The sequence below is a fragment of the Strigops habroptila genome, chromosome 5 (genome assembly GCF_004027225.2).
Source record: "Strigops habroptila isolate Jane chromosome 5, bStrHab1.2.pri, whole genome shotgun sequence".
Taxonomy (NCBI): Eukaryota; Metazoa; Chordata; class Aves; order Psittaciformes; family Psittacidae; genus Strigops; species Strigops habroptila.
This window is the reverse complement of record NC_044281.2, coordinates 22,760,047-22,787,333: the sequence shown is the minus strand read 5'-3', so window position 1 is coordinate 22,787,333 and position 27,287 is coordinate 22,760,047. Positions and strand designations below refer to the sequence as shown.

Genomic DNA, 27,287 nt, shown 5'->3' with positions numbered 1-27,287 from the left:
AACTTTTGGCGGCCTTGTTTTGTGACAAAGTGTATCCTTCAGATCTGAGTAATGCATTCTCCTTTGTGATGATGGAGTGCTTCAGAGAAAAAAGCAGGGTGATTATAAGAACTGCCCTTTGCCTGAAGTTGTACGTATTTGCAGACAGTGAAAACCCTGGTCAGATCCCCAAATTTGCTTTCAATATACTAACATCTTGACACAGGATACAATTTGGATCTTTATGACTAGACGATCCCCTAGAGCAACATCCTATAAAAAAACACCTAAAATGACCTTGTACCATTTTACAGAACACAGCCTTCAAATAGCTGGTAAAGACACCCAGATGGTGTTTGGCCTATGTATTTTAGTCAGATGGTTGATTTTCCCCTTGGTAGGTTTGTAATGCTCAAGCAGACATTTTGCCCATCTACCTGCATTTGAGTAGAATACAAACTGACCAATAGATAAATAATCTGCATGAAAGTAAATAGCCTTAAAGTAAACTGCCTTCACATTCCATTGATCAGCTCAGTCAGCAAACTTTTCTATACTGTCACTAACGTTTTAAATATTTTGGAGAGAAACATGCCAGAAGTCTAGAGTATTTCCATTTCTGTTTCACATAAGGTCATTATGAACTCCTCCTTGAACTGATACTGATCCTTCAGCTTGTGGAAATATTCCTCCAATTTATTTTACTTTTGTTGCCATAGGAATTATTACTGAAGGTACAAGGAAGAAAATGAGCTGAGCTGTTACAGAATGGGATCCACACACAAAAATACAACGTAAAGCATCTGCAGTGATAGGCTGACATAGCAGAGGCTCTTCAACCATTTCAGGTTCCTTAAAATCCTTTGACATTGCCATTTCAGGTTCCTGGCTTCCTGGCCAGGGCTGTGCCAGTGGCCAGGAAGCCCCAGCCCACCACTTCGGCATTTCTGTGGCAGCAGGCCCCATCTTTGCCCAGTCAGTTGGGCAAAGCGAATGGCTTTCTACCACTGAAATGTCAAAGACCAGCGAACATTTAATCCTGAAGACACCATTAGAACATATTTTGTCTCTCTTCTCAAAGCCAATCCTAACCTTTGGAACCTGCTCAAGTTCAGGATCGTGTTCCAGCCTTTCCTGGACACTCCTTGACAAGAAGGCTGCTGAGAGGGGTGAAGGACCAGCAGCCTGCCCAAACCTGCTCACTAGGGAGAAAATGGGCTGAATGTGGGAGGAAGAAGGAAAGCAATAAGAACAGGACATGGCAGGGGCTTCAGCCCGCTCAGCTCCTCCCGGACTGGTGGAAATTACATCAAAGGACTTGGAGAAGGGCTGAGACATGTCCTGTTAACACTACCAGGCCAAGCTCTCACTAAATTCAACAGGCACCCTCGCACAGCAATTCCAAGATGGCTGTTGATAAGGAAAGATTTGGTTAACAATACGGCTTTGTTTTCCTCTCCTTATAGTTGCCGCGATAGGGGTGAAGCTTTCTGCTTCTCCTGCCCCAAAGCAGGATCGAGCCCTGGAGAGAATGAGCGTGAGTGTGTGCGTGCGTGTGGAACATGCATTTTCACACCATCTCAGTTTCTGCCAGCTTCTCACTTTGGTTAACATTTGAGAAATCCATTTCCCAGAGTGACTTTTTTAAAGACAATGCTTTAAAGCTGGAAGCCAAAGGGACCATCTACAATTTTGCTTGCTTTTGGGTTTGCTACTGGATAAAAAGAGGGGAAAAAAACACTCTAGTGGGTAGGTTTCATTTTACTAGCTGCAAAAAAGTCTGTTAGGAGTACGGTTAGGAGAAACAGTGAACAAGAGTTGGTTTATCAAAACTTGCCCAAGCCTTTCAAATGAGCACAGCTCAATGCAGATATGAAAGGCAATGCCTAAGACAGAAATTGGGTCAGCAATCTGCAGCAGCATACTTGCCAGTGTGATCAGCATGAGCCTACAGCTAATGGGGACATCAGGATCTCCCAAATATGAGGATGGTGGAATGACCTGGGTGAAGAAGCAGCCTGTGGAGATTTGGGAAGCAGAAAGACTGGATCATAACAAGGATCATAGACTGTAATTGCTGTTGAAAAGAAAAAAGAAAAAAAAAAAAGGCAAAAAAAAAGAAAAGCAAAGCAGGTGATGTACTTACGTCTTACTTTCTACATCCTTAATGAAAGGCACTGTTTTTAAAATGGTACTTTTATGCTTAAAACAAAGTTTTAGATAGACAAAATGTTTGCCAGGAATCCATCTTAAATTAGATTTTGGTTTATTTGCTCTGTTTTTAGCACGTTCTATCTAAATATATATATATCTTAAAAGAAAAATAAAGGAAAGTAATAAGCAAGAGTCATAAATTTCCAGCAATATCACAAAATCCCTCATTAGCTTTCTGAACGCGAAATGTCTCCATCAATTTAACAAAATGGACAAGGTCTGTACAATTGTTGAGAAGACAAACATGACCTAGCAACAGATTGGTATCTCTCTTCTTGGGGCTTTTCAGTGCATTTATTTAATGGTTTTGAAAGTACACTACTTAACAGAAACATTAAATGCCAGTGCTTTGCAACAGTTTTGTTACTGTCTCTTTAAAGTAAACAAACAAAAAAATACATTCAAAAAAGCAAGGCTGTTTTGTTCATGTGATGGCAGAGGCTTTGGGCAGCTGCAACATGCACTGCTCCTGCTCAGAGACATTACCCAGCATCAGTCAGCTGTCACCAAAAGAGTTGTACGGAAAGCATTAATGGATAAAAAGAAAAGTGGGGGTGTGGGGGAGAACTGAACAAATGCCACACATGCCAGCTAGTCTTTCCACAAGGAAGACACCAGAATATGTATATTTGGGGGAGGAAAAAAAACGGGGTGGGGGGGGGGGGAGAAGAGCACTAACATAGTGAAAAACTTGACTTCAGGGGAAAAAACAGCAGCTCTCTGAAACTTGTCTAGCAGGTTCGCATTCCTAATGTAATCTGACTTTTGTGTTGGTGTTGTTTTTTGCCCTATTTCTTACTTTGCTTTCCAAGAGAAACGTAACAAAACTGAGGTAGCAATAATGGTGGGCACACTCCAGCCTGGAAGATTTCCAATGGATGCTAAATGAAGATTGCATTAAGAACAATGGAGCCATACATACACAACAAAAACTCAACTTTACAGTTTGGGAAGGGAAATAAATGTTTTGCTTTGTTATTTGTACTGTTTGTTTGGTCACAGTCCACTGCGTTGCTATAAACAGCTCTGCAACCCATAGCTCTGCCAGCGACCTACACTGATCCCACACCCTACAACTTCACCAAAGTAACCTCAAAACTACGACTAATGCCGCACAACAAAGGCCAGCAGTCACAGCTTAAGGTAATTTGCCTCTTGGAGTCCCACCAAATCTTACATTTGACTGTTTTGGATGCTAAAGTAAACCAATTAAGTGGCTCTTTTTTCATCTATGCACCTTCTAAAGACTGTATCACATAATTATCAAGGAGCAATATGCTGAAAACTCTTACAGTTTACTGACAAGAAAAATTGTTCTGCTCTGGTTTGATCTGACGAATTTGCAAAAGAACCATTTCTGAACAGTGGGAAATCCTTCTGTTTCTATTTTTAAAAACTGTAAAGCTTCAGCCATATCACACTTTAGTTTTTTCCTGGATACATTCAAAGTAATTTTCCTTGCCATTTTCCAATTGTTGAGGTAAACATACATATTTAATATAAAGTAACATTGAAGCCTAGCCTATAACTCTCAGCAGTACATAGTGCTTTCAACACATTCCTTTGAGGTACTGTACAAATCACAATCACTTTCCTGAGTTTTTGCAGACAGAACATTAAAAGAAATGAACTGCAGAAATTAAGGTCCAGATTACCATTACCCTGTTTTACCTGTTCCTAGTTTAACACTGCAGAACAGACAGGATTGAGGAATACTGTTGCTCTTAGAATAGCAAAAATCTGGTTCTCTGTCGCAACACAACCGTTCATCTCTTTAGTCCAATAATGTTTGAAGTTAAAGCTCTTTATATTAGCACATGCCACCAATGTAATTGTGAGGCAAACAAAAAATAAAGCACCACTTCAGGCACTTGACAGCAACTAAATCTCAAGAACAGCAGAATGGAATCAACACACAGGGTTCATGTCCTTCTGAAATCAACCCACTTGCACCTTGCTCCTTGGTGAGTATTGTCTAGCTTGAACAGAACTGAGCATCAACATGCGCTTTCTGTCATGTGTGGCTTTTTCAGATCAGCAGCTCTTGTTTGATGCACTTTTCCTTCAAGTATACCCTGGCTCTTTAGAGGCAAGGTAAATTGTAGTCTTCCCAGTACCCTTTGCAATTTTAACACCACTGAAAAGGGTTCTCTACCCTATGTAGCAGGTTCTGTGTGTGCCAACATTCATTACACTTTTTTTAAGTAGTATCACTGACTGCAACCAAACATTTTGTTCCATTCAACATATGTATCAAGCTCTTTTTGAGATATGCTAGGCTGTATCTTGCAGAAAGCATTTTCAAAGTCTTGATATGTAACTGGCCTCAACTGGCTGGGCATAATGGCTGAAAGGTCTGTGGCTGGCATGGCGTGGAGTGGGCCCACCACGGCTTCCTGACACAAGTGAGCCACATCTAGTCCAGAAAAGCCTTCTGTGCGCTGGACAAGCAGTGCAACCTCCTTGTCATTGAGACAGTAATTGTGCTGTGAGAGCAGTTGTACTATTATCTGGTGTCTCGCTGTGCTGTCAGGAAGTGGGATTAAAAGTCGTTTCATGAAGTACCTTCGAAGAGATTCATCAATTTCTTCTGGTTTACTCGTGGCGCAGATCACTACTATTTGGTCCTCAGCAGAAGTCAGTACAGTGTCCAGCTGCATAAGGAACTCGGTTCTCATCCGACTTACTGGGCTGTGTTCTTCACTCACTTGAGAGGAAAGGAGCATATCAATGTCACTAACAAAAATCACCGAGGGTTGGCGACACCTTGCCACAAGGAAGGAGGCATGGACAATTTTTTCTCCTTCCCCTAACCACTTTGTGACAAGGCCAGAGCCAGTGATTTTGAAAAACGTGGCCCCCAGCTGACTAGCTATACATCTGCCCATTAATGTTTTGCCTGTTCCCCGAGGTCCAAATAAAAGGATGCTCCGAGGTAGAGCAGTCAGTCCATTGAATGCATCTGACCTCAATACTGGCCATAAAACCTCCTCCTTAATGACAGCCTTTACTAGATCTAGGCCAGCGATGTCACTCCAGTCCACGGGAGGTCCTTGGTTGATAATCTCGTTGGTAACAAGGTCAATGAGGTGTGTGTCAGTATTCTTCAGTTGCTCGTCCACAGAGTGGTTGGATGAGGTAGCTGCACGAAGTCCCGGGCCTTGCATTGGGTGAGGGAGGAGCTGCCTGTGCTCATCACCATGCTCATTCATTACTGGGGAGGTATACTTCCCAAATGAGTCACTTGATCTCGAACCCAGTGAGTTTTTAGCAGTACTATAGGATGGGGGTGTTAACGCCCTACTGGACTGGCTGCTGAATTTCCTTTGCTGTTCAGAGGACATTAGCTGCTTTGTTGGCTTAAATGCTAAGGATGATGTTTCAGCACTTCTGTCAAAACCATTCCCCCTGTTCGCATTTGAAATGCTGTTGTCAGGCATTCGATACATGGGACTCTGTGTAGATCTCTGTTGGCCATAGCTGTAATTTCCATAACTGGAGTCCATTTCTCCTTGCCCTGCCATGTAGAAAGCTTTCCTTTTGAGAGAGCTGGCTGAACTGTTTGTCAGGGCAGATGGCGCGATGGGTGTCAGACCGTGGCCCTGGTAGGAGTAGCTGGGGACGGTGGTTGGGGGCAGAGGGGTCGGAGCAGGGATTCCTGAAGGCAGGTATGCCGAGGGTGGCGGGGCACCCCCAGGGCTGTACCCAGGGCCAACAGCAGTTTGAGGAGGATAACTGGCAGAAGGGTAGCTGTAGCTGGAGAGGTTAGTGGTCCCATTGTAGCCAGGGACGAGGGCTGGTGGTGGCGGCGGTGGAGGAGGCTGTAAAAGTCCCGAGCTATGCAGTGGGGACGGATGAGGGGATGGAAGTGCAGGTGCTGGCTGGCCGCTGTAACTGGTATGCAAGTATGAGCCATTGTATCCTGCGGCATATTCCTGAGATGGGAGCCCTGAATGAAGACTGGGAACAGTGTGACTTCCACAGGTGCTGCTGGAGTAACTGGGTTCAGCCAGGTTACTGGCCACCCCAGGAGAGCTCCCAATGCTGGCCGAGACATCTGCGGGAGGGAGGGCTGCACTTACCCCAGCTTTGCTGGCCGTGATAACGTCTGGGACACAGTTCATGGGATACACGCTCTCCGAGTTGAGTGACGGCTGCCAGGGCTCGCTTTCATTCTTCCGACCGTTCACCAGCCCTGAGGGAGCTTCAGAGTAATTGCTGAGAATGGGCCGCTCGGCTGGGCCTTCCAAAATACCAGAGTATTTTTCTGCATACTTTTTCAGAAGATTGGAGGCGGTCAGAGCCGAGATGTCATCGTTGGCCCAGGCATACTGGTAGGTGCGCTGCAGATGCCCCCGGTAGGCTTCCACCTTGTGGGCAGGGGACCGGGTGGTTGAAGTAATATCGAAGTGCTGTTCTGGCCACTGGGCATGCTCGGGCGTCCACTGCATCTTCAAGCCTAGGGCAGCAGGAAAAAAACCCAAAGTTAATAGCAAGCTCGGCCTTTTTTAAATGCTTTTAAATGAGTTCTCAAACATACTGCCTAGGAACTTCTTCAGCTCTCTTAAAGACTGTACTTAACACCACAAATCCTTAAGGAAAGAAAATTCAATGCCTTTATGAAGCAGCATAAACTGCTTGGTTCATTGTAGGCACATATACACGTAGCCACATCTTTTGCCGATTCAGTGGGGGGTTATTAAAAAAAATAGATAATGCTAGATTTCTCAAAGTAATCAAATAAAACTCAGTATGTTTTAAATACCCTGAGTGCAGATTTATTGTTAACATACAAGGCATCCAGCTGCTCTGTCCTCTCTCATCACTGTTTCAGTTTTATATTTTAACCAATATAAAAATATGAGACACAGCTGACAGATCACATCTAGGATACCTCTCTTATTTGGTACTGAACACCTAGTTAGCACAGTATAATGCACCCTGCGCAGAACAATATGACACAGACATAGCAGGTCATTCCATAATCCAACTCTCATCTAAAGTGGTCCACGACAGTTTCAAATCTGCTTCGTGGAGTGCAGCAAAGCAATCTCCCAGGCAGCGCTCCGTCGCTTTCATCACACAAAGCCTACAACTCGGTATGAATTACAACTGGCTCCTTTCTGCCTCTCAGTTCTGTTGTTGAGGCTCTGGAAAAAAAACCAAGCATGACTTGTCTGTCGGCCTCCTTGCTTGCTCTCCCTCCTACCCCAAGCCCCCCTCCGCCTCGCAGCCTCCAGGGTACAAAGAAAGAGGGTTAAAAAAAAAAAGGGGGGAAACAAAAAAAAAAAAAGAAAGAAAAGAAAAAAAGATTGAGAAAAAAGGAGAAGAAATGAAGCGAAATCCCTAAAAGTTCTGTGGCTTCCACAGCTGGCTATAACCCCCACCTTGAATTTAAAAAAAAAAAAAAGGAAAAAGAAAAAAAAAAAAGGAGAAAAAAATGCAAATGTCATTTTAAAGTGATTAATCTTGCAAATAATGTGATGGGAATTATCACTCGTCCTTGTAATCCGCCATGAGCAGTAAGAGCAATTTACAAGCCTTAAGATAACCCCCTCCAACTCGTACCTATGCATGGTAGACACATTGCTGATTTTTGTACAGCTGTATCAAATAGAAGTCCTTAATCTCTCTCGTATTACCAAAAGTGATTTTTGCAAACCGTCTTGTGCCCTCTGGCACAGATTTCCTGATAAGGAGGAGGCCTAGTCGAAATGAAGCATCTGTGGCACCAGCTCCCCTCTGAATTACTGCAGTCTATTTTGACAGCTTCTACCCCCTCCTGTTTTTCTCCCCAACCCCTTTAGCTCTTCATTGCCTGACTCTGGCATCTGACATGGCCAGCTTAGCCTCGCTGAGCTAAACCTAACACAGCACACAGTTTGGTAACAGAATGGCATGTTTACTCCCTTCTGACTCCCTCTTCCTTGTTTGCAAAACCACTGCACCAGACACTGGAAGTTAATTAGCAGGATGATGCTGTGCTAATTGTGTTAATTTACAAGGTTTTAGTCAAAGAGAATCATGCCAGGGCTGGCACTGCTGTCATGCTTCTGACTTAATGATTAAGAAATACTGAAAACAAGGTGGGAAGGATTGCAGTAATTACACAATAAATGAATAAAGCAACAGATTCATTTGCAATTATATTTTATTGCCGTTGCACTCATTTGCATTTGGATTCTTCATTTTTATTTTTGGATTCATGTATTTGCAAATCACCAAATCATTTAAATTTAGCCTGAACGCTGCAAAGTACCTCTAATGGAGCCTTATATTTTATTAGTACGTATTTTATTAGTACAGTCCACACAAGCATGCCGTTGATTACTTGTCGATTTTTTAGCCTGAGCGTTTTCTTTCTCATTTTTCCAACACTTTGACAACTCGAGAAAAATGTCTGTTAACAATTATACAGTTATCCTATAAAAGTTAATTCAGAGAAGTGCTTTTGACAAACGCAGCTTTGAGACTCAGTTTTTGGCAGATTTATTTCTTTCATTTAGTACTAATATAATCTTTTTTGCTAATTATTTCTGATGTTTCAACCACTGCCTTTCGGAGGTGGTAAACAGATCATGAAATTGGGTGAAATCATAAAAATCATGCTCATAAAAAAAACAAAAACAAAAAAAAAACCAAAAAAAAAAAAAACCAAACAAAAATGCAATTTTAATGAGAAACTATCAGAAGCTTTTCAGAAATCATACTTCGCTAAATGCAGCCAGAAATCTGAGGAGCAAATCACAAGGAGCCAATTGCAAGTAATCAGTATCTAAAATTCTTTCAGTGTCCTGAGATTTACTTCAACCTTTTATAAAAGGAAAGAATATTAATATTCCTGTAACATAGAACTGCCTAAGTGACATACAAGTTCATTACCTCTGTTAAAAAAAAAAAAAAAAAAAAAAAAGCCAAACAAACGAAACAAACCAACAAACTCAATCTGTGTTGAGCAATGTTAGGCTTATAAGGTTACCAAAACACTCAAAAGATTTTGTTACAGAGATGCAGAAGAACTTGAGTAGCTTGATGATTCACCAGATACTAACAAATGCCATGAGAAAGACTGAAAAGAATGCACTAAAGCAGCAGCGAAACTTGTGAAGAAGAAGGTAAAATAGGCATGGATGGAACAGAGAATCTGGCTGGGCTGGTGCTTGTACTGTAGTTAACGAATATGCTTGTGGCACATTGTCTTTAACAGCTTGTAGAAGGAAGACCATTCAATTTAAAGAGATAAAAGAATGCACTAGGTCAGAGCACAACAACATATATCATATGCCTCCCATTTCAAAGCTTTTCAAAATACATTTCATAAATACTTTAAAAATGTAATCAATTGGTCTTTTCTGTTTCGAATGGATCACCTGCTTTTAAAATAAAATAATTTTATTTTCAGTCACAGTGGGGAGATGCATTTAGGTGGTGTAAAAATTCAATTCTTTAAATTGTACTGGTCTAGATTAATTTTTATTCCTTATTATGAGGCTGCAAAAGAATGTCAGAAAATCTGAATTATCCATTATAAGAGGAAGGAGGGAAATCACATCATCAGCATTCTTTATTTGGAATAATTGCTAGCTAGGCCAGTAGTTTCACATTGTCATGCTATCTTTGGACATGCTTACTGCACAATAATTGAAAGTTTATTTATTGATGCATATTAAATACCAATGCATTTAACAAAGGCTGTAAAGGCAGGATTAGGCTTTGATTAGATAAGCTTAAGAGAACAGGACTGTTCTCATCCTATGAAACATGAGCATTTATTCCAGCACATTGCAATCATTAGTGTTATTTGGAAGCATAGGTTAATAGCTAACCATAAGCATATTTTTTACATTAGTAAGCAGTGAAGAAATCTGTATTTACATGGAGTCCACTGGAATGGTCTGCACTGGGGGTGGGGGGAAGAGCCATTTCCTCAATTTGATATTTATTGAAAAAGCAGCAAAGTTTTGCTAGGTTTTACTCTGTTTCTTAATAGTTCAATAATTGTTTGACTAAAGTCAAATGTCTGACTTGGGAGGAAAAAAAAAAAAAAGTTCTAGTTTCTTTTAATTATGCAAACACTTCCCCCACCTCCAATTGCCTAATGTTTGCAGCCACTTCCTCTCCATCTTTTAAATGGTATTTTATTAGCTGCTTTTTTCTTGAGCTGATACACATTCCTGCATTTCGTTAGGAATCCAAATGCTGATACAAACATCTAAGATCAGGTAAATCAGGGCATATTTAGAGGTTGCTTTTTTTTTTTTTTTTTATTATTTTAACGGTAATTTAAACTCTGACATAAGCCATGGGCCTGCAGATAGTGTATTTGCTTGATAACTTACTGAAAACCCAGAAGCAATGCAAGGCTGAATGTATTTTTCATTAAAATCTTTTCTAACTTAGGAATCCTCTGAGCTATCGACATTTTTTAACTGTGTAAACTGTGCTGGTATGGGCTGTAAAATGCAAAAGGAAAGGGTTCTGTTCTTTAAGGACAGGTATGTGTTTATCAGAGAATAGCTTTTAAGATAAATTTTCTACATTATATAGAGAGGCACTATAGGCTGTTTTAGCAGTATCTATTCTTCCTTGTCATGAAAGCCCTACTATACACCCCTCCTCATAATTCTTCAAGCTAGATCTATCTGAATTACATTTAAAGTAATTATACAACAATTTAATTATTCAATTCCTTTGTACCAAGTATTTGACCAGTTTTCTCCATTTCTAATTTTGTGCACTTAGCCTGAAAATATGAAATTTAATACATAGTACTTCATCAATTTCACATACAAAAATTCCATATGGCAGAAATCCACCTACACATTCAGATTTACGAATTAAGAACAAACCCCAAACAAAACAAAAAAACACCCAAAAACCACCAAAAAAAGCCACACAAAATCCAAAACAACAACAACAAAAAAGAAAGAATGCTAGAATTAGGAAACATTTTGATCCAAATGCAAAAAAGGAACAAGCAATGTACTACACATCCTGGTCCAGCAGGGCCTGATGCTGTTGGGAACTTGAATAAGTTTGCGAACACAAAGAACCCTCCTCCACTGGTGCCTTCAGTATCAAGTCAAAATGCTCAACCCCTTACAGGATTATATCTGTTACAGAAGACTAAAAATAAATATCTAGCCTTTCCTTTCAATTTAAATAGAAGTGTTTCTGTTGAAAACAGGCATGGAAAAGTCCAGAAATACTAGCTAGGACCACACTGGGTAGAATCACAACAAAGGATTTACAGTGTTCCATAGACAAGCCCAAGCAATGACAATCATCTTCAACCAACCAACGTGGTTATCAATGATCTGCTTTAGACAAAGGACACAGGGACTGTAGTAAACCTCTCTCTCATCTATTCACATCTCTAATAAAATAATCAAGCTAAAATTAAATCATATGCAGCTGTGGTTTTCTGAAGATACCGGCAGAGGTTGCATTGCCCTTCCAAAGATGCTGGGAAACAAAACCTAAATGGCATGCAGCTACTGAGCTAGGAACTAGAAACAAAGCAGCACACCAACCTTCCCAACCAGCTACCAAAGCTTTAGTTTGGGTCAGGGGCCTCCAACCATTCCTTCAACATACCTGAGGCAAAAGAAAATTCTTCTCCGGTTGTGGTCTCTCTGTTCCTGCCCTGTTCATCCCTGCAGTGCCTTCGGTCCTATTTAGCACAGGTCTGCTTGGTTCCTTTGTGAACATTAGTAGCTCAAGCAGGTTCTTAGCTTTAGGCATATGGCTAAATACAATATGAGCAACTGCTTAATGTGCTGCTGAAAAGGGGGAGACTGTACCAGGGGCAGACTGTACCAGGGATGAACAAGTAAATGAGATGCTTCTGATAACTGTCCATAACAGAACTGTAGCATCACACTGTTGCAAGGTAGGGAACAAGTCCAAAACCACAGTTCTGAGTACCACCAACCCTCTTCCCTCTGGACTTGCAAGTGGATGTGAACTTCACCACTTCAGATTGCTTACACATTTAGCCAAAGACTCCAAAAGCTGCCCATTGAACTGCTATTCTCAGGCCTGTCTCCAGGTATTCAAGACCGTTATTCCCACAATGGACCATAATGAATTTAGCCAAGGGATTGCTTCTTGTGGACATGCAGAGATCCATGAATAGAGCTATTGACTTAAATAGGCACTTCACTGGAATGTGCCGGGACTTCTCATAGCTCATACTTCAGTGAGAGACAAAGGTGTTAGTACTTTGAGGATCACGCCCTAAATCCACATTTTTAAATCCTTCTTATGCATGGGACAGAGCAGAATATATGAATCATGCCGTAACCACTGTTCAAGATGTAGGACACACAACTTCCTGGGTTTGGACTAAATCTGATAATATTTTGTACGACTGTATACTGTCATATGTCCCATAATAATAAAAATTAATTCAAGATAAAACAATTCTTTTACACTCCATTTTTTATTGATAAGCATAATTTTAGCTGTTTGAAGATAGTGCAACTGATCTCTCTTAATTGGAAACAGGAGGGATTTTGAAGAGTGGAGTGAGCTAATTATGTTTTGCAGGGGAAAAAGAAAAAAAAAAAAAAAACCAAAAGAAAATTATTCCCACATTTATTTTCTAATTATTCAGTTAAGAACTCTGCTCCAGTCCACGAGGAACTCTTTTGACGTCAAAGGACTCGGTAGGACAATGAGCCTCCAAGTGAGCTACCCAGCTGTACGGGTCCAGCTCTGGAAGCTTTTTTGAGTAAGTGGCAGCCACAGACTCACCCAAACAGGCCTGGAAAGTGCTCTCAGCCTTTTTTTTGTTAGGGCTCTGTTATTCCTTCTATTATGTATAGCCTATGCATGCCACGCACATCAGTGGCAGCAAGCTGTTGGTGGGATACTTACAATATGATTCCCATCTAGCACGGATAGTGAAAACATTTCAATCTTTAAAACAAAACCCTTAAATCACAAGCAATATTGAGGACCACATATATGTCAACAGCACTTAAAGATAAAAGTAGTAAGAAAAATGCAACATATTTTAGGAAAGCCTGGGCCAGTTAAAAATCAAAATCCAGCCATAGAATCTCAAAGTAATACATACTAATTATCTAATTTAAATACTGTCAAATGATTATTCCTTTTTAAATCACACGTTCACACCTCACAACAGCAAATTGCAATACATTTACAGCAAATGAGTTCTCTCCTTTCAAGCTCCCTCCCCACCATTTATGTAAAGCAGCCATGAAGACGTTTCTGGCTAAACAGCCTTTAGCAGTTCCATCAGCTTCAAAGGCCTTAAGGAGCAGAAATAAGGAGAAATAATAGTCAAGCAAGCAAACGCAAACATGTCCGGAGACGACACTATCATATTTTGCCAGCAGAAGCAGGTTGGATCTGTAGGCCAAGCAAGCAGCAGCACACAAATGTGGAAGGTAGGGACTATAGCTACCACTTAGGCACTCCATGGGACCTCCCAGGATGCTGCTCACCTCGGAGGTACCAGTTACTCTGCAGCAGCAGTCTTTAAGCACAAAAACATTCCCAGTTCAGGGCTCTATCCTTGCAGTGTAATCACATTGATGCACTATCATTGCATATCATAAGTAAAACCGCTTATGCACACGTGTCAGAACCCTTCTATATAGAAAACTGGTCATATTTGTGATTTATTGTCACTGATCTTTAAAATATTTTACTCTATCAGTCTGCTCTCACTGTACACATTTGCTCATAACACTTTTCTAAACCAATTAGAAAACACACTAATGAAGACAATAATTGCATTGAGTTTTCTTTCAACCTATAATGATTCTTCTTCTTCCCAGGTTTTACATTTTTAAGCTGTTTCTGTCAAGTACCTTCAAACAGTACCATGCCTTTGCAAGACATAGCATATTTTGTCAATATCAAACAAATGAAACCATAATAATTTCTCAGCGAATACTCAGGAGAAAAGTAACTGTAAATAAAATAAGCATAACTTATTAAAAACTATATACATCACTTTTTGTATTCCACGGAATACTTTTAGGTATAATGTATTTTTAAAAGATTTAATATACCACATAATGTGCAATTTATACCTATATAAACATAAGAATCAATACAACTACTGCAAGATACCTGTAGTGATTCTGAGAATTAAAATACTCACATGTTAAAATACAGTCATAAATGAATATGGAGCTTGTTCACTTGGCACCAATATTTATGTAAATACAAAATAGTTTAGACCTGAAGCTTGATTGTGCTCCCACTGAAGTGCTTACTTCAAGTTTCCAATAAACCCAACTGAAGCTTTTAGAAGTGCAGCAAAATGCATACTCTCTTTTTAAGCAACAAAATAGCAAAGTGGCCTTTTCCTTGGTTCTCCTTCCAGAAGTGGAATTTGAGGCACCTTGAAAGAACACAACACAAATCCTTAAAAGCAGAGCAGATAAAATACTCTCACTGCTTTATCGTGTTCCTCACGTAATCAACTGCAGCAGGTGAAACACAGAACCCTGAACTTGTTTTTTAGCAAGAAAACAAGAGGCAAAAGGAATGAATTTGCAGCACTAAGGAGTCTCATATGGAACACTCAGATCCTGACCTAAACTCTTCCAGGAAAGAAAAAAAAAAAAAGGAATCTCAAAATTATAGTTTTCAAATATTGGATTCTATTATTTTTTCCATTTCTGTTGCTCATCATGATTCAGTACACTGTTTCCTTTTACAGGATTTTTTTTTTTATTCACACTTAGAATTACTGATTTGGTTCCTTACTGTAAATAGAGCATTTTAAAAACATTTTTTTTCATGTTTCTTAAATCCATTAAGACAACTTCCTTCTTAATCTCACTTCCTTTTGCCAAATGAAGATCATCAGGACATACCACACGTGTCCATAGGGACATCAGAGCTAATGAATATGTATGTTTCATGTCACAACAGAGCACTCCCCTTGTTCTGCAGTATCGACCTTCTCTTATGTGAGTAAATAACAGGTGAGCACTTGTGCATGAGGATAAATGGGGTTAAAACTGTCATGAAGGGACATACTTTATTTGAACAAAGTGGGCGCACAATAAATAGATATTTAAGTGATGCTGAATTATTTCTTATATCATGCTGTTCCAAAATGTTAGAAAATAATCTTGCTCTAAAACATAAAACCAAGTTACACAGCAAATTATTTAAAATATATTTCCCTCCAATTAACAGCATCAGCAGTCTGTACGGATTCCACTACATTATATGCTTTAATGTATTTTTCAGTTGTCATACTTAAAAAAAAATGAATTTATGTATGTATGTATATATTTCATAGTTTTATGTACAGCAAGAGAAGGCTAATTCCAGAGATTTATCTAACCAGCCCTGTTCACCTTACAAATATGAAGGCCAAGATCAATTTCAGTAAGTTTCATATAACTGTGGTCAGGTTTGATCCATTACACTCAACTAACAAACGTGAAAAAGCAAATTTATATGGGCCAATAACACAGTGCTCCAGCCTGTAACCAGGAATGCTGCTTTGCTTTTAAAGTGCTTATTCCAAAACCTACCAACACAGGAAAGGTATGAACAGTTGTTTTACTAAGATTAGAGTACCTCTGCTAATTAGCTAAATGAGAACAAATACTGATTAAAAGTATATATAGAAGTAATCTGATACTCAAGGAAAAAAATCCTTCTTAAGATGACTCCACAATGTACAAAGCTTTTGCAAAATTTGTTTATGTTGTTTACGCATTTTGCTTTTTGGCAATCTGCACATTAATTTTTAATGAAATAGTAAAGAGATGTTGTGTCTCACACTTCGATAAAAATATTCTATAGCCAGGACTGGTTGACACAGTGCATTAATTCAGCGTCCTTCACTCCTGGGACCTGCGTATAATTTAGTCCAGCCTGAAGAAAATAACTTTGATCCGAAGGCTGTGGAAAAAGCTACATATGAAATGAGTTTTGGTGGGTTTAGTGTTGTTTCTTATATACAAGATGACACATGAAGATAAACTGCTTTAGAATACTCCTGACGTGGCCCAGGATTAAGAGCAGGGAGCCCTTAGCAGAGCTCATCCACTCTCTCCCTTTTTCCTTGTCGTACCAGACACACACCACGCACGCTTCTCTTTACTATAATCATCAGATCAGCTAGTGCTGGCATACGCTGTCTTTCCAAAGAGAATATCCCATGTAAAAGGATTGTATTATCAATCCATATACTTACTTAGTCTCTCCATTAAAAAAACCAAACAAACAACGTTAATATTTCAACATGAGAGATGACGTAAGAAGGGATGATGTTATCACAGGGAACCTGAGATTTCCTCCCCAAGGTAGGGAACACCTTAGCAGTCATCAGAACTGCACTAATCACACTCTTCGGGAAAACAGAGCTCCAGCATGGCTCCTTCCCAGGCTTGGCTGCACTAGCAGCTGACCCTTCCTTTCCTTCCTGCTCCCCCCAAAGAGGAGAAACAAGATTAAAAGCAGAAGCATAACCAAAGAACTGGCATCCTAGAAACACAACGCTGAGCTAAATCTTTTCCCCACTTTAACCTTTCAATTATTGTATTCCACAAATTCCAAAGATTCTTTCTGGCTCATTCAATAAAATGTATCTGAATTAACTACTGAAAAATGGAAGATAGCCAAATTTTTACATGCTTTTGGTTTGGGACTTACTGTATTGTTTCCTGAGCGTTTGAAAAGAGCTATATAGATTGTTCAGGTAGCTTGACAAATTAACCAGGGGACAGGGGGAGGAGGAACAGGGAATTTTCTATAGACAAATTTGAAAACTCTCTGTCTCTGTATGCATGTATATTTATATATTTTTCACACACACAGGCACCAGAGAGAGAATGTCTTAACTGAAAAATTTAACTCTGTGTATGCTGATATTTTTGCCATATTTCTGGGAGAGCCTGGGAAGGAAAAGAAAGTAACTCCTCATGTTATATGTTGGTTCTCCTTTCTCAAAAAGAGCAAAGTTCATCCTGCAACAGGAAAAGTTGAGCCATGTCCTGAAACACACAGTATGTCATTGTGAGGGTGCACAGGCATTTTAAGGGACAGAAAAGAATAACATGCTTGCTTTAAAAACAGAAAGAAATGATAGAACCCAGCTAATAAAATGTCACAGTTCTTTGCAGCTATCACACAAATTCAGTCTTTTCTGTAAACAGCCTTCAAGAGACAACAAAAATCTGAACCATGTGATGATTGTATCAATAACTATCTGAACACTGTTCATAGCTTAAATAACAATAAGCTGTGTTATTTTTCCTGTAATTTTGTCCATAGTGTTATTGCATACATAGTCACCTAATGATGAAATAGTTTTAAAATTTGCTTCGGGGTACAGAAGTCAAGCTCCACTGATTAGCATCTCAAAGCACACTACAGGCACACATTTGTACAGCTGAATAATAGCACTCGTGTTTGTATGACGTTCTTGAAAAAAAAAAAAGCACTATTTTACTTGATGTTTGATGATGCACACTGACGAAAGTCCTTTCTCTCACAAAATATACAATATATCACAAGTAACTGGAAGAATTTCAAAGACAAGGTAGAAAGGTAACCTCACAAAAAGAGCCAAAAAGGCATTCTGGTGTCAATATGAGACGCCGAGGTTCATGGGCTTGATTCTGCTGTCACTTGTCTGGTTAGAAGTCACAAGAACCACTGAAGTTTACAATTTATTGTGAAGGAGATAAATGTGCCTTACTTTTTACTGTATGATTTTACTTTTAGGCAACAATTATTCAGTGGTTAATTAAACAAACTGTATTTTGTTCACCAGCATTTGGGGTTTGGGCCACATTGTTTAATAAAAACTCATAACAGAAAATATTTCATTAAAATCTAGACAGAGTGTTTTGGTATTTGCTACCCTAGCTCAGTTTATACACTATTTCCTATGTCTAATAGGGTGGCTTGCAAAGTTTATTGAATGTGAACCTTCCTAAAATTTGCTGTAAACTGCCTGGAAAGAAATCTGATTTCAGCCACACTGAGACCCAGTCCAACATACCACCTTCAGTAGCACTGTACCTTCCATGTGTGCCCCCTTCTGTAATTTCTCCAGGCATAATTTATTACGTTTTAATTATAAAACTCTCCTTCCAATTTTGTGTTAAATAGTATTATAAAAGTGCATCCACATGAATTTAGTATTGAAAATGCTATACACTATCAACAGGAACATTAGGATTTTACTAAATATTGAGTAACTATCAGGTTAAATTCTTTTCATCCAGAAGGTGTAAGTAAGATAAAGGAATGACTCAAAAGAAAGCTTAACATTAATACAGTTAAACACACTTAGCATCAAAAATTAAGTTCATAAACTAACAAATATTCACTGAAGTATTTGATACCCATAGTACAAAATTATTAAGCTTCATTTTCACTTTGCAAAATTTTTTAGAGGTTAAAAAAGGCCCACAGGTTGAATCATGAAGTACTGTGAAAGCTGTGAGAGTTTTGTGATTGCAAGTAAAAGATTTACAGATCTTACAGATCTGTAAAAGATTTACAGATAACAATTGAAAGGTGCATTACACTAATCAGAGGAATGCATAACCTCTGCAAAGCAGGTAGGAATGAATCTTTTTAATTTTCTCTCTTCTCATGGCTTTATATTCTTATGCAAGGGAAGCAGAGGAAACCTAAATATGACCCTATTTAGATATATTAACTGGAAAGCCTTTGTAGAATTTTTAAGCAAACAGGATTGTGCTTCCAATGCTGCCCATCTAGTTTTCCAATGTGTTAAATTGGACGGCTACTCGGACAGCTCTCTATTCATTACTGAACTGTGGAAAGGAAACACAGAGGTGGCATTTTCCTTTTAAACCATCTAATGCATTGTAACCAGATTCCAAAACATCAAGGAGAGATTTTTTTTTTTTCTTAGCTAGACAAGCTGTCGTAATTGAAATGAAGTCTAATCAGACTCATTACTGTTTTCAGCAATTTGCACCACCAAAGATGCTTATTAGGTAACAGTGTTTAATAAACCGCTCTTTAGAAAACTACCAGTAATGAGCTCTTAACAGCCAATCTTTAGCGTGAATGTAATGTGAAAAGTGTTCCTAGCACTGAATAGATTTTCACATTTAGTAGTGTCATAATTAAGCTCAAGGAATCAGTAGCTGTGATGATAGATTTACTGCAATATAGACTTTTTGTTCCCCTGAAAATATATTTGAAAATACTTGGGGTTCGATAAGATTTGCAGAAAAAAATTTAAAATTGCTTAAAATACTTTGCTAGACTGGATTAGCTCTGTAAATGGTACTTAATCAGAGACTATTTGGGGAATGCACAGACTACTGTAAATCAGGTATCATCAACCAAGCATGCATAAAGTTAATTCCTCCTGGCTTTGTTTGACTGCTCTTCCCTCACTTAACAATTTCTAGTCATTAATATACCAATACTAAATGTTGTTGTCACCAGCTAAATGATAATGAACAAAAATGGCCCATGAAAAGAGATACTTGAAGAAACACTTGTCAGTTCTCCTTCCACAGTCACAGCTGAAAATGCTAGAGAAAAAAATAGAGCAAATTGGTTGGTTTCAAAATAAAATTATGGATGTATAATATACATATATATTTATGCATATACACACACATATACAACCAATGCTATTTTCCTACATTTCACATATCATCAACTCCTAGTAGCTACTTAGCACCAAAACCCCCAAGTTCCTAATGTAAAGAACACCACAGCTCTGAAAATGTAATGCTGACATATATTATTCATAAAACACAGCCATCAGCCAGAGATAAGTTTTCATCAATAGAAAGTTCAATTTAACTAGACGTACACCTCGCTGCACTAGTCATATCAATACTACTACCTAACAAATGCTGAAAGAGGCAAAAAAGAAAATAAATTGCATGTATAAGCTTTAGCTAATTAAATATCCAGAATGAATCTTGAGGAAGAGCCACTGTTCTTTCACCAGATTGATTTAAGCCTTACATAATATTTAAAGTTATCAATAAGAAATGACCAAGACTACTTTTTTGTCTCCCACTAGGAGAAATACATAGAGATGCAAATGTTGTTTTGCTTGCTAGAGGTTTTGTTCGAGGTTTGTCAGCGGTCAAGACTTTGGAAAAAAGCACATAAAGATGAGTAATCAATAACGAAATACCAACAAAATGATAAAGACTAATTCTCTTGAACCGAGATTTTTATATCAGAATTCCATGTTAAGATGTTAAGAAGAGTTCTTTTACTGAATGAGTGCTCTCATTACAACTTTCATATACACTAGCCCTCAAACTTCAGTAATCCTAAATGCAACCTCTAAGCTTCCATATCTATTTGCAGCTTTCTGAATCAATAGGACTATGAGAACTGAGACTACCAAATTAATGCCAGTTTCATTTGATTTTGTGGTATGTGCTTCTTTGCACTACAAAGTGGAAAAATAACAAAAACCAACCAAACAAAAAAAAACCACCAAAAAACAATCAACCAATCATCCGACACCCAGAACTCATTCCCAGATGGGTTTTTTGTAGCTTTCAGATCAGAATATCTTCCAGTTTCTTACGCCTGAACTGAATTTGTACTCAGATCCAACATTTTTAGTGCTGCTGCTGCTTACCCTATCATGTAATTCCAAACTCTGCACCTTTAAGTCACATACTTAGCTTCTGCTCTCTGTAAAATAACATAACATAAAAAAACCATAAAATAAAATGAGACTCCACAGCCGCTTTGGACTGCCTCCTCTTGTACTTCTGAATAATGCATTAAAGTTCACATCATTTGTGAGTGACAACCCGATGGTCTAAGATGCATAATATGCATTTTGTACTGTTGATTTTACTAAGCGCAGATGCTCTGAAGCATCAATTGCTCATCAGTAAGTCCTTCAATATCATACATTATGATATTTTTAGTGGTTTAAAACTGAGGTTGACAGAAATGTAGCATCCACAGGAGGTATCTTAGCCATCATTATAAAACTATGGTTACCTTCCTTTCTTACTTCTATCATAATATTAAAGCAGGGGGGGACCTTCACTGTATTCCTTCTGTATCCTAGAACTACCACGAAAAAGAAATAAAATCACTTTTTAGCCTCAGATCCATTAGTATTTTATCAAGCCTACAAAACACCAGTCTGCTCACCTAAGATGATGATCCCAAACAATGCCTGACTTTCAATAGAAATCGAGACTCTTCCTTCTGACATCTCTAGGCCTGCTTAGTCTGATCACAAAAGCCTTCTTTATCAGACTCTTAAAGGAGTTTCTTCCATTGAAGAACTAGGACATATCAAATTTTACACTACTTACAGGCTGCTATCCTGAGATGGAGCGTCATATATACAGGAGTAGAGACTAGTATAAGAAATTGTAAAAGTAGGAAGTCACGGGGTGGGTTAAACTCAGGGCAGAATTTGCCCCAAAACACTGTGAATCGCTGAAAGGGAGCTATAGCATCCTAAAAAAAAAAAGGACAGCGAGAACCACCTTAAGACCCATGTTGAACCTAAAGTGTTGCCATCAGCCAGCGCCTCGGTGATATCAGAGGGTGAGGACTCTCCACAGGTACATCGCCAAGTAGGAGGAGACAAGTGGGAATGTTTGCTGTTATTGAAACCTAAGGTGAGCCTTGGAGTGGCTCGTCTCAAGACAACTCCACCAAAAGGCAGCATAAATATCAGAAACTGGAGTCCATGTGAAACCTATCGCACCTTCTACAGCAGCACGGACATTATTTTCTTCTCCATCACTGAAATCCCAATATTACAGCCCAACTTCTTCCAGTCAGGACCCAGCATCAATCACAGTTTGCCCTTCAGCAAAAGATACCATAAACAATCCGGAGGGTGCCTTTGAGCACAGAACACCTCAGATTTCTCTGTTCTCTTGTTTATGGCAATTTAGTTTGGATTTTTTTTCTTTTTTTTTTTTTAGTAGACAGCAGCTTGGATGAAATAAAATTATTTCCCTTGGTGTTCTGCATTGTTTGTTTGTTGGCTCTTTTAAAAAATCAAAACCTCCCCCAAACCAAAAATAAACTTTATTGTTCCAAACAGAAGCAACCACTTGTCTGAACAATAGCAGACAAACTAGCTCTGTGGACTGCTGAGGTTACTGTTCTATTATGACACATTTACAAAAGCTACATAATAGATGAGTTGCAGCAGATGAGAACATTTGTCCAACAGAACTGGAATCCTTTGTATTATGGCAGACAATATTTCCTGCATTTTAGATTGGTTTAAACATACAGACTTGCCTAGTAGGTCTTTCTTTAAAAGACTGTACCTCTGCAGTCTAGTACAGAACTTCCCTTATTGATACTGCTTATGGAAGTATCTCCTTATAAAATGAAGGAGGCAAAAGGAACACCACCAGGTCCTAAATAATACAGTTGTGGTTTCTTCTGGGGGATGGGGTTTAATGAAGAAAATGCATGTGTGAGTGCGGAAAACATTCACGGGCTTTGGAGGGATTGGTGTGAGCAGAGCAGATTCTAGAAGTCTTTGGTTTTTACTTTATTTTTCATACAGTCTATTAGCTGCTTTTCCACTACAGAGCTTTCTATTTATTTTAGCATAACTCCATATCTTTGTCATTAAACAATCAAGTTCTAATACAAAAGCATAATGCAAACAGCCAGTTGTGTAATGAAAAATAACACAGGGTTGAAGGGGGGGTTCCTGCCTGATCTCAGCAGAAGATTAGCTTATGCCCTGCAGCATGAGATGGGAAATATGTTCCTCACTATTACAGTTTTGATTCTGTATTTGTATTTTATATGGATTTTTAAAGAGACACAATATAAAGCTTTGGTTCAGAAAATATCTCTCTCTCTCTGTATGTATATATAACTGTACACATATATTTATTTCTCCTCCCAGAGGAAGGATGATGTTTGTCTCCAGCTATGGCACAGCGTCTAGCTTGGAATCTAGCAGACAGAAAAAGACAAAACTAGAAAAAACATGTTTTGGACTATCTCAATTCAGACTACATCAACTACAATCCCAAATACAAGTCCTTTTGAGAAATTCTAAGTGACTTTTTTTGAGCAACTATCCCACTGCACTGCACTGCACTGTACTGCAAGATTATTTCTGCCTAGAGAATGACACAGTTTTATTCATAAAAAGGTAAAAACCATTCAGTTAATTGCTTTTTATACTCAATAAATGTTAACAGTTTATTCACTGGCAGCAAATCAGGAGACCTCCAACAGACACAGGTCTTTCAGATGCATCCTTCTTCCTGTATTCAACATATATGATTTCCTTCTCCCCTTTCCCTCTCCTCCCCCCCCCCCCCCATTCTTCACATGCATTTTTGCACCATCCACTATCTCAAACTTAAAAGCTAGGCCAAATCAAGAGCAGCAGTGCTAAAGGGTGGTCAGAAAATAGGACAGCAAAGGTTTTTGAAGTTAAAGCAGCATCCTGTTCCTACCACCTATCAAGCATGTTTCTGGTTCCTTCATGTACTGAACACCAGGGTTAGTGATTGCTGCTCACTTTAGAAATTTAACTCTGCTGGTACAGCACAGTCCTTCAACACAGCTTGTGGAATTTGTGTGGAGAGAACCTCTCTCAGTCTGTGTCAGCCCACTCGCTGAGTGGCAGGTGAATACCTAACCTACTATACCAGTATATGGGGTTAGCTGCTCTGAAGATATATCTAGTATTGAGAATAAACAGTAGACAGTAGGAACAAGCAAATCACATTTATGAGGACTTTAGGAATTTTAGTCCATAAAAGACAGGAAAATGAGGCGGAATCTTTATATTCAAGTACTTGCTAACTACTTACTATGACTAAGGAAGGCTTAAGTTTGTCCATGCCCTTCAAGTTTTTGATAGTTTTCTTCACATTATTTTCAACAGGCACATAATTATATAGGCATGTTATGATAAAAAGATTTTGTGCCACCTTTTCAAGAAAACATCCAAAACATTTAAAATAAATATTCTATATTTGATTTAATGAAAAATACCTTGGGGTGCATCCATGTCTTGTTAATTCTATGTATTAAACAGAGAGTTTTCCATGACTGAACTAAAAGGTACTTGGTAACAAATGGTTAGAAGGCACAGGCTGATATTTAAAAGGTAAGCTTGCACCAAGGTAGCTTTGATGGGCCATTTTGTATTAGGGATAACCAGAAATGACATTTTGTAAAAAGGTCTGGATTGCTAAAGAGGAGGAATGCCCTAAATGCATCAATGAAAACTGCTGCTGAGCATGACTGCTTTTTTTAATATTTTGACTATTTTCCGAAGGAAAGACAGTCATGCTACAAATGTTTTTTCAATAAATCTCTGGTGACTACTGGGCACTTCCAAGATCAGTTACACAGCATACTCTTAAAATGATTAAACTGTCTCTCACAGCACTTTAAATGATAGACTGCCCAGAAAAAGCACTAGTGCCCCACAAATTAGGAATTGTAGCAGTGGTTGATAAGCTAGAATGAGCTCTGGGCCATTTTAGGACACACCTTACCCTCATTACTGGGCTGTCCCTCTTGGAAAAAATCTTCCCCTTGTGTAAGGTCATTCAACTAGATTAAAATATTTCACTCTAATGTTACCTCTTTGTAACACCTCACATATTGGGTACAGAAGTGCTGGTTATGGGATGAACAATGAGCTTACTTTTATATGCACTGTATATAAAAAGATATAAAAGATACCACCTGTGCGATTTAGTTAAAAAAGAAAATTTAATTTATATTTCTGGGATAGCTCTATCTAAAGCCACAAGTTGCTATGACAGAGAATTTAAACAGTTTGAACAGTTCCCTGCTCCCTTCTTCAAGTTGTTATTAATGTCTATAATTTAGGCCTCTGTGTTGCTAACATGCATGTGGATATCTCACTAGTCATATGAATAAAGATGCATAATTAGATAGTGGCATAATTTGTAGCCTCCAACTCTTTCTCCCACTTCCCTTTCCCGATGCTGCTTGGAGAGACTGTGATTTATGTTGGTGGGAGATCATGCCACTGTTACTCACAAAAATATACTTTGTGTTGAGATTTCTTTGAAATTAGTGACAAAAATTAAATCTCCTAGCAGTCACCAAAGGTGGGGATATTCTGTGCCAACTCCTCCACTACCCACACGTGGGGGGAGTATGATTGTGTTGCTGGTATAGGAATTTGGGCAGGTGACCAAATGGTTAACTATGCTTATCCTTTCCAAACTGGCAAAGACTTCCTTAGGTTCTCAGAACTCCTTTTACAGAATGCCTGTTTGACAATTTCTAAACATGCCCCAATGTGTTCACCAAGTTCATCTCTATTAACAGGAAATGAAACTGAAATAAAGAGGTGCTCTTCATGCTGACTGCAGACATTTCAGATTTCATGGCAGCCTGTGTCTTCCTAGTGCCTTTCACATGGAAGAGATAATGTGTGTGAAGAAAAACAAAATTGTAGGTTTCGTAATGTCAAAATCTGATTTATGCCAAAGTAGAGATGTCAACAATAGCAGAATAAGTGACAAGTGTTAAATTACCCAAAGAAGTAAATTCTGTAATTATTTACCTCTCCGGCACATGATCCTTAACAACCTCCAGACCTAAAAGAAACAGCAAGAACCACACACATTTTGAAAATCAGCGTTTTTTCTTATTTTTGAGAAGCAAATTTTTGCCCCGCCCCCCCCCTTTTTTTTAAATACAACTAAGTGCCACCAACAGCATGTCAAAGAAAACGTCAGCAGCAAGCCCCATAGCTGAATATGCTGGGAGCTGAGTAAAGAGTCATCTGCAAATTGACAACTTTAATTCGATTCCTGGCACCTCTGGCCACGCTGAGAATTCTTCTATCTTTTCACACCAGGGGTTTGCTCTTTTAAGCATTGCTCCTGAGGGGAAGGAAAAACTAGAGAAAGAGGATTTCCAATGACCCTGCACAGACGAATGAACGTGTCAATGGTGAATATTGGTTCAGCTTTGAAATAGGGAATCCTGCAGTGGTTTCTCTGCTTCATCCCTACTAGTGAGTTCCACTGTGGACTTCAATGTGTATGAGGCCTTTAGGGATCAGATAATAAATGAAAGAAATGAAAAAAAAAACCCTCCAAAAAAAAAAAACCAAGAAGAGGGGTGGGAGAAAAAATAAATCACTAAAATGGCTTAAGAATAATAGATAGGCAATTCTCTATAACCTTTAAATTATTTCTTTGATAATTTTCTCAGAGATGTGCATCTCTTTGGCCTCACTGGTTACAGAAATTCTTTAAAAAATGCTTAAATACATATGGGGTCCTTACCAGAGAGCCAATATTAAAGGCCAGTGTGCCTTCTCAGGACATATTTAATTTTGATGCGTTTCCATTTGTTCACTTGTTTGTTTCTGGTGTAAAGATGATGTAAAAACAGTTATGAAATTGTTAAAACACCCTCTGTTTCAGTGTGAACTTATTCTTTTGTATATGACGGATTGCACAGCAAAAATCGTGACATGCACAAACCAAACACGGAAAGATGAGAAGCCTCTTCTCACCTGCACAATTCTCCTATAACTCAGGTAAACACAAAAACGTTTGTTTAAACAGGGTAGAATACACATTCACTTCTACAAGCCTTTTAGTTCATTGTCATCCATCTACCTATCAATCAATCTTACCATGACACAATATAATTTTCTAATCATGCCAATATTCATGCTTTTATCTCTTTTAAAATCCAAAGAATGTATATTTTAATAAGACAAAAGTCTAATTATTTAAACATGATGTAGAATAACACTTCTAAGGTCATTTCTTTTATGAGCTTTAGTTCCTTACAATTGTCATACAATTTAATATCTATAGCAAAATTTATATAAAAGAATAACACAAGCTTCCAGTAAAGAAGGCTGAATTGTTAAATTCCCATTAAGTGCTGCTTTTGCCTCCCTTATGTCTACAGTAGTTTTATTTATTTCTAAGAATAAAACCAATATATTCAAAACATGTTAAGAAACACAGAAGAGCAAGCGCATGTTTTTTCTTTCACATGTGATAACTTTAGCATGTGATAACTTTAGTAGGAAAACAAAACCAAAAACAACCTCCCCCCCCCAGCAACTCTGCACAGGTTTCTATACGCTT

General features: G+C 38.6%; 1 protein-coding gene across 10 annotated transcripts in view; it reads right to left on the bottom strand.

Moving 5' to 3' along the window:
* The window catches only part of FIGN (fidgetin, microtubule severing factor), a 104,723-nt gene that overhangs the window by 3,073 nt on the left and 74,363 nt on the right, over positions 1-27,287 (bottom strand). For all 10 annotated transcript variants that reach the window (XM_030487505.1, XM_030487506.1, XM_030487501.1 and 7 more), the window contains one exon: positions 1-6,652. This exon is cut by the window's left edge and continues 3,073 nt beyond it. In XM_030487505.1, the coding sequence (XP_030343365.1) occupies positions 4,404-6,652 (2,249 nt within the window). In that variant the 3' untranslated portion in view covers positions 1-4,403. The remainder of the gene's footprint in view (positions 6,653-27,287) is intronic.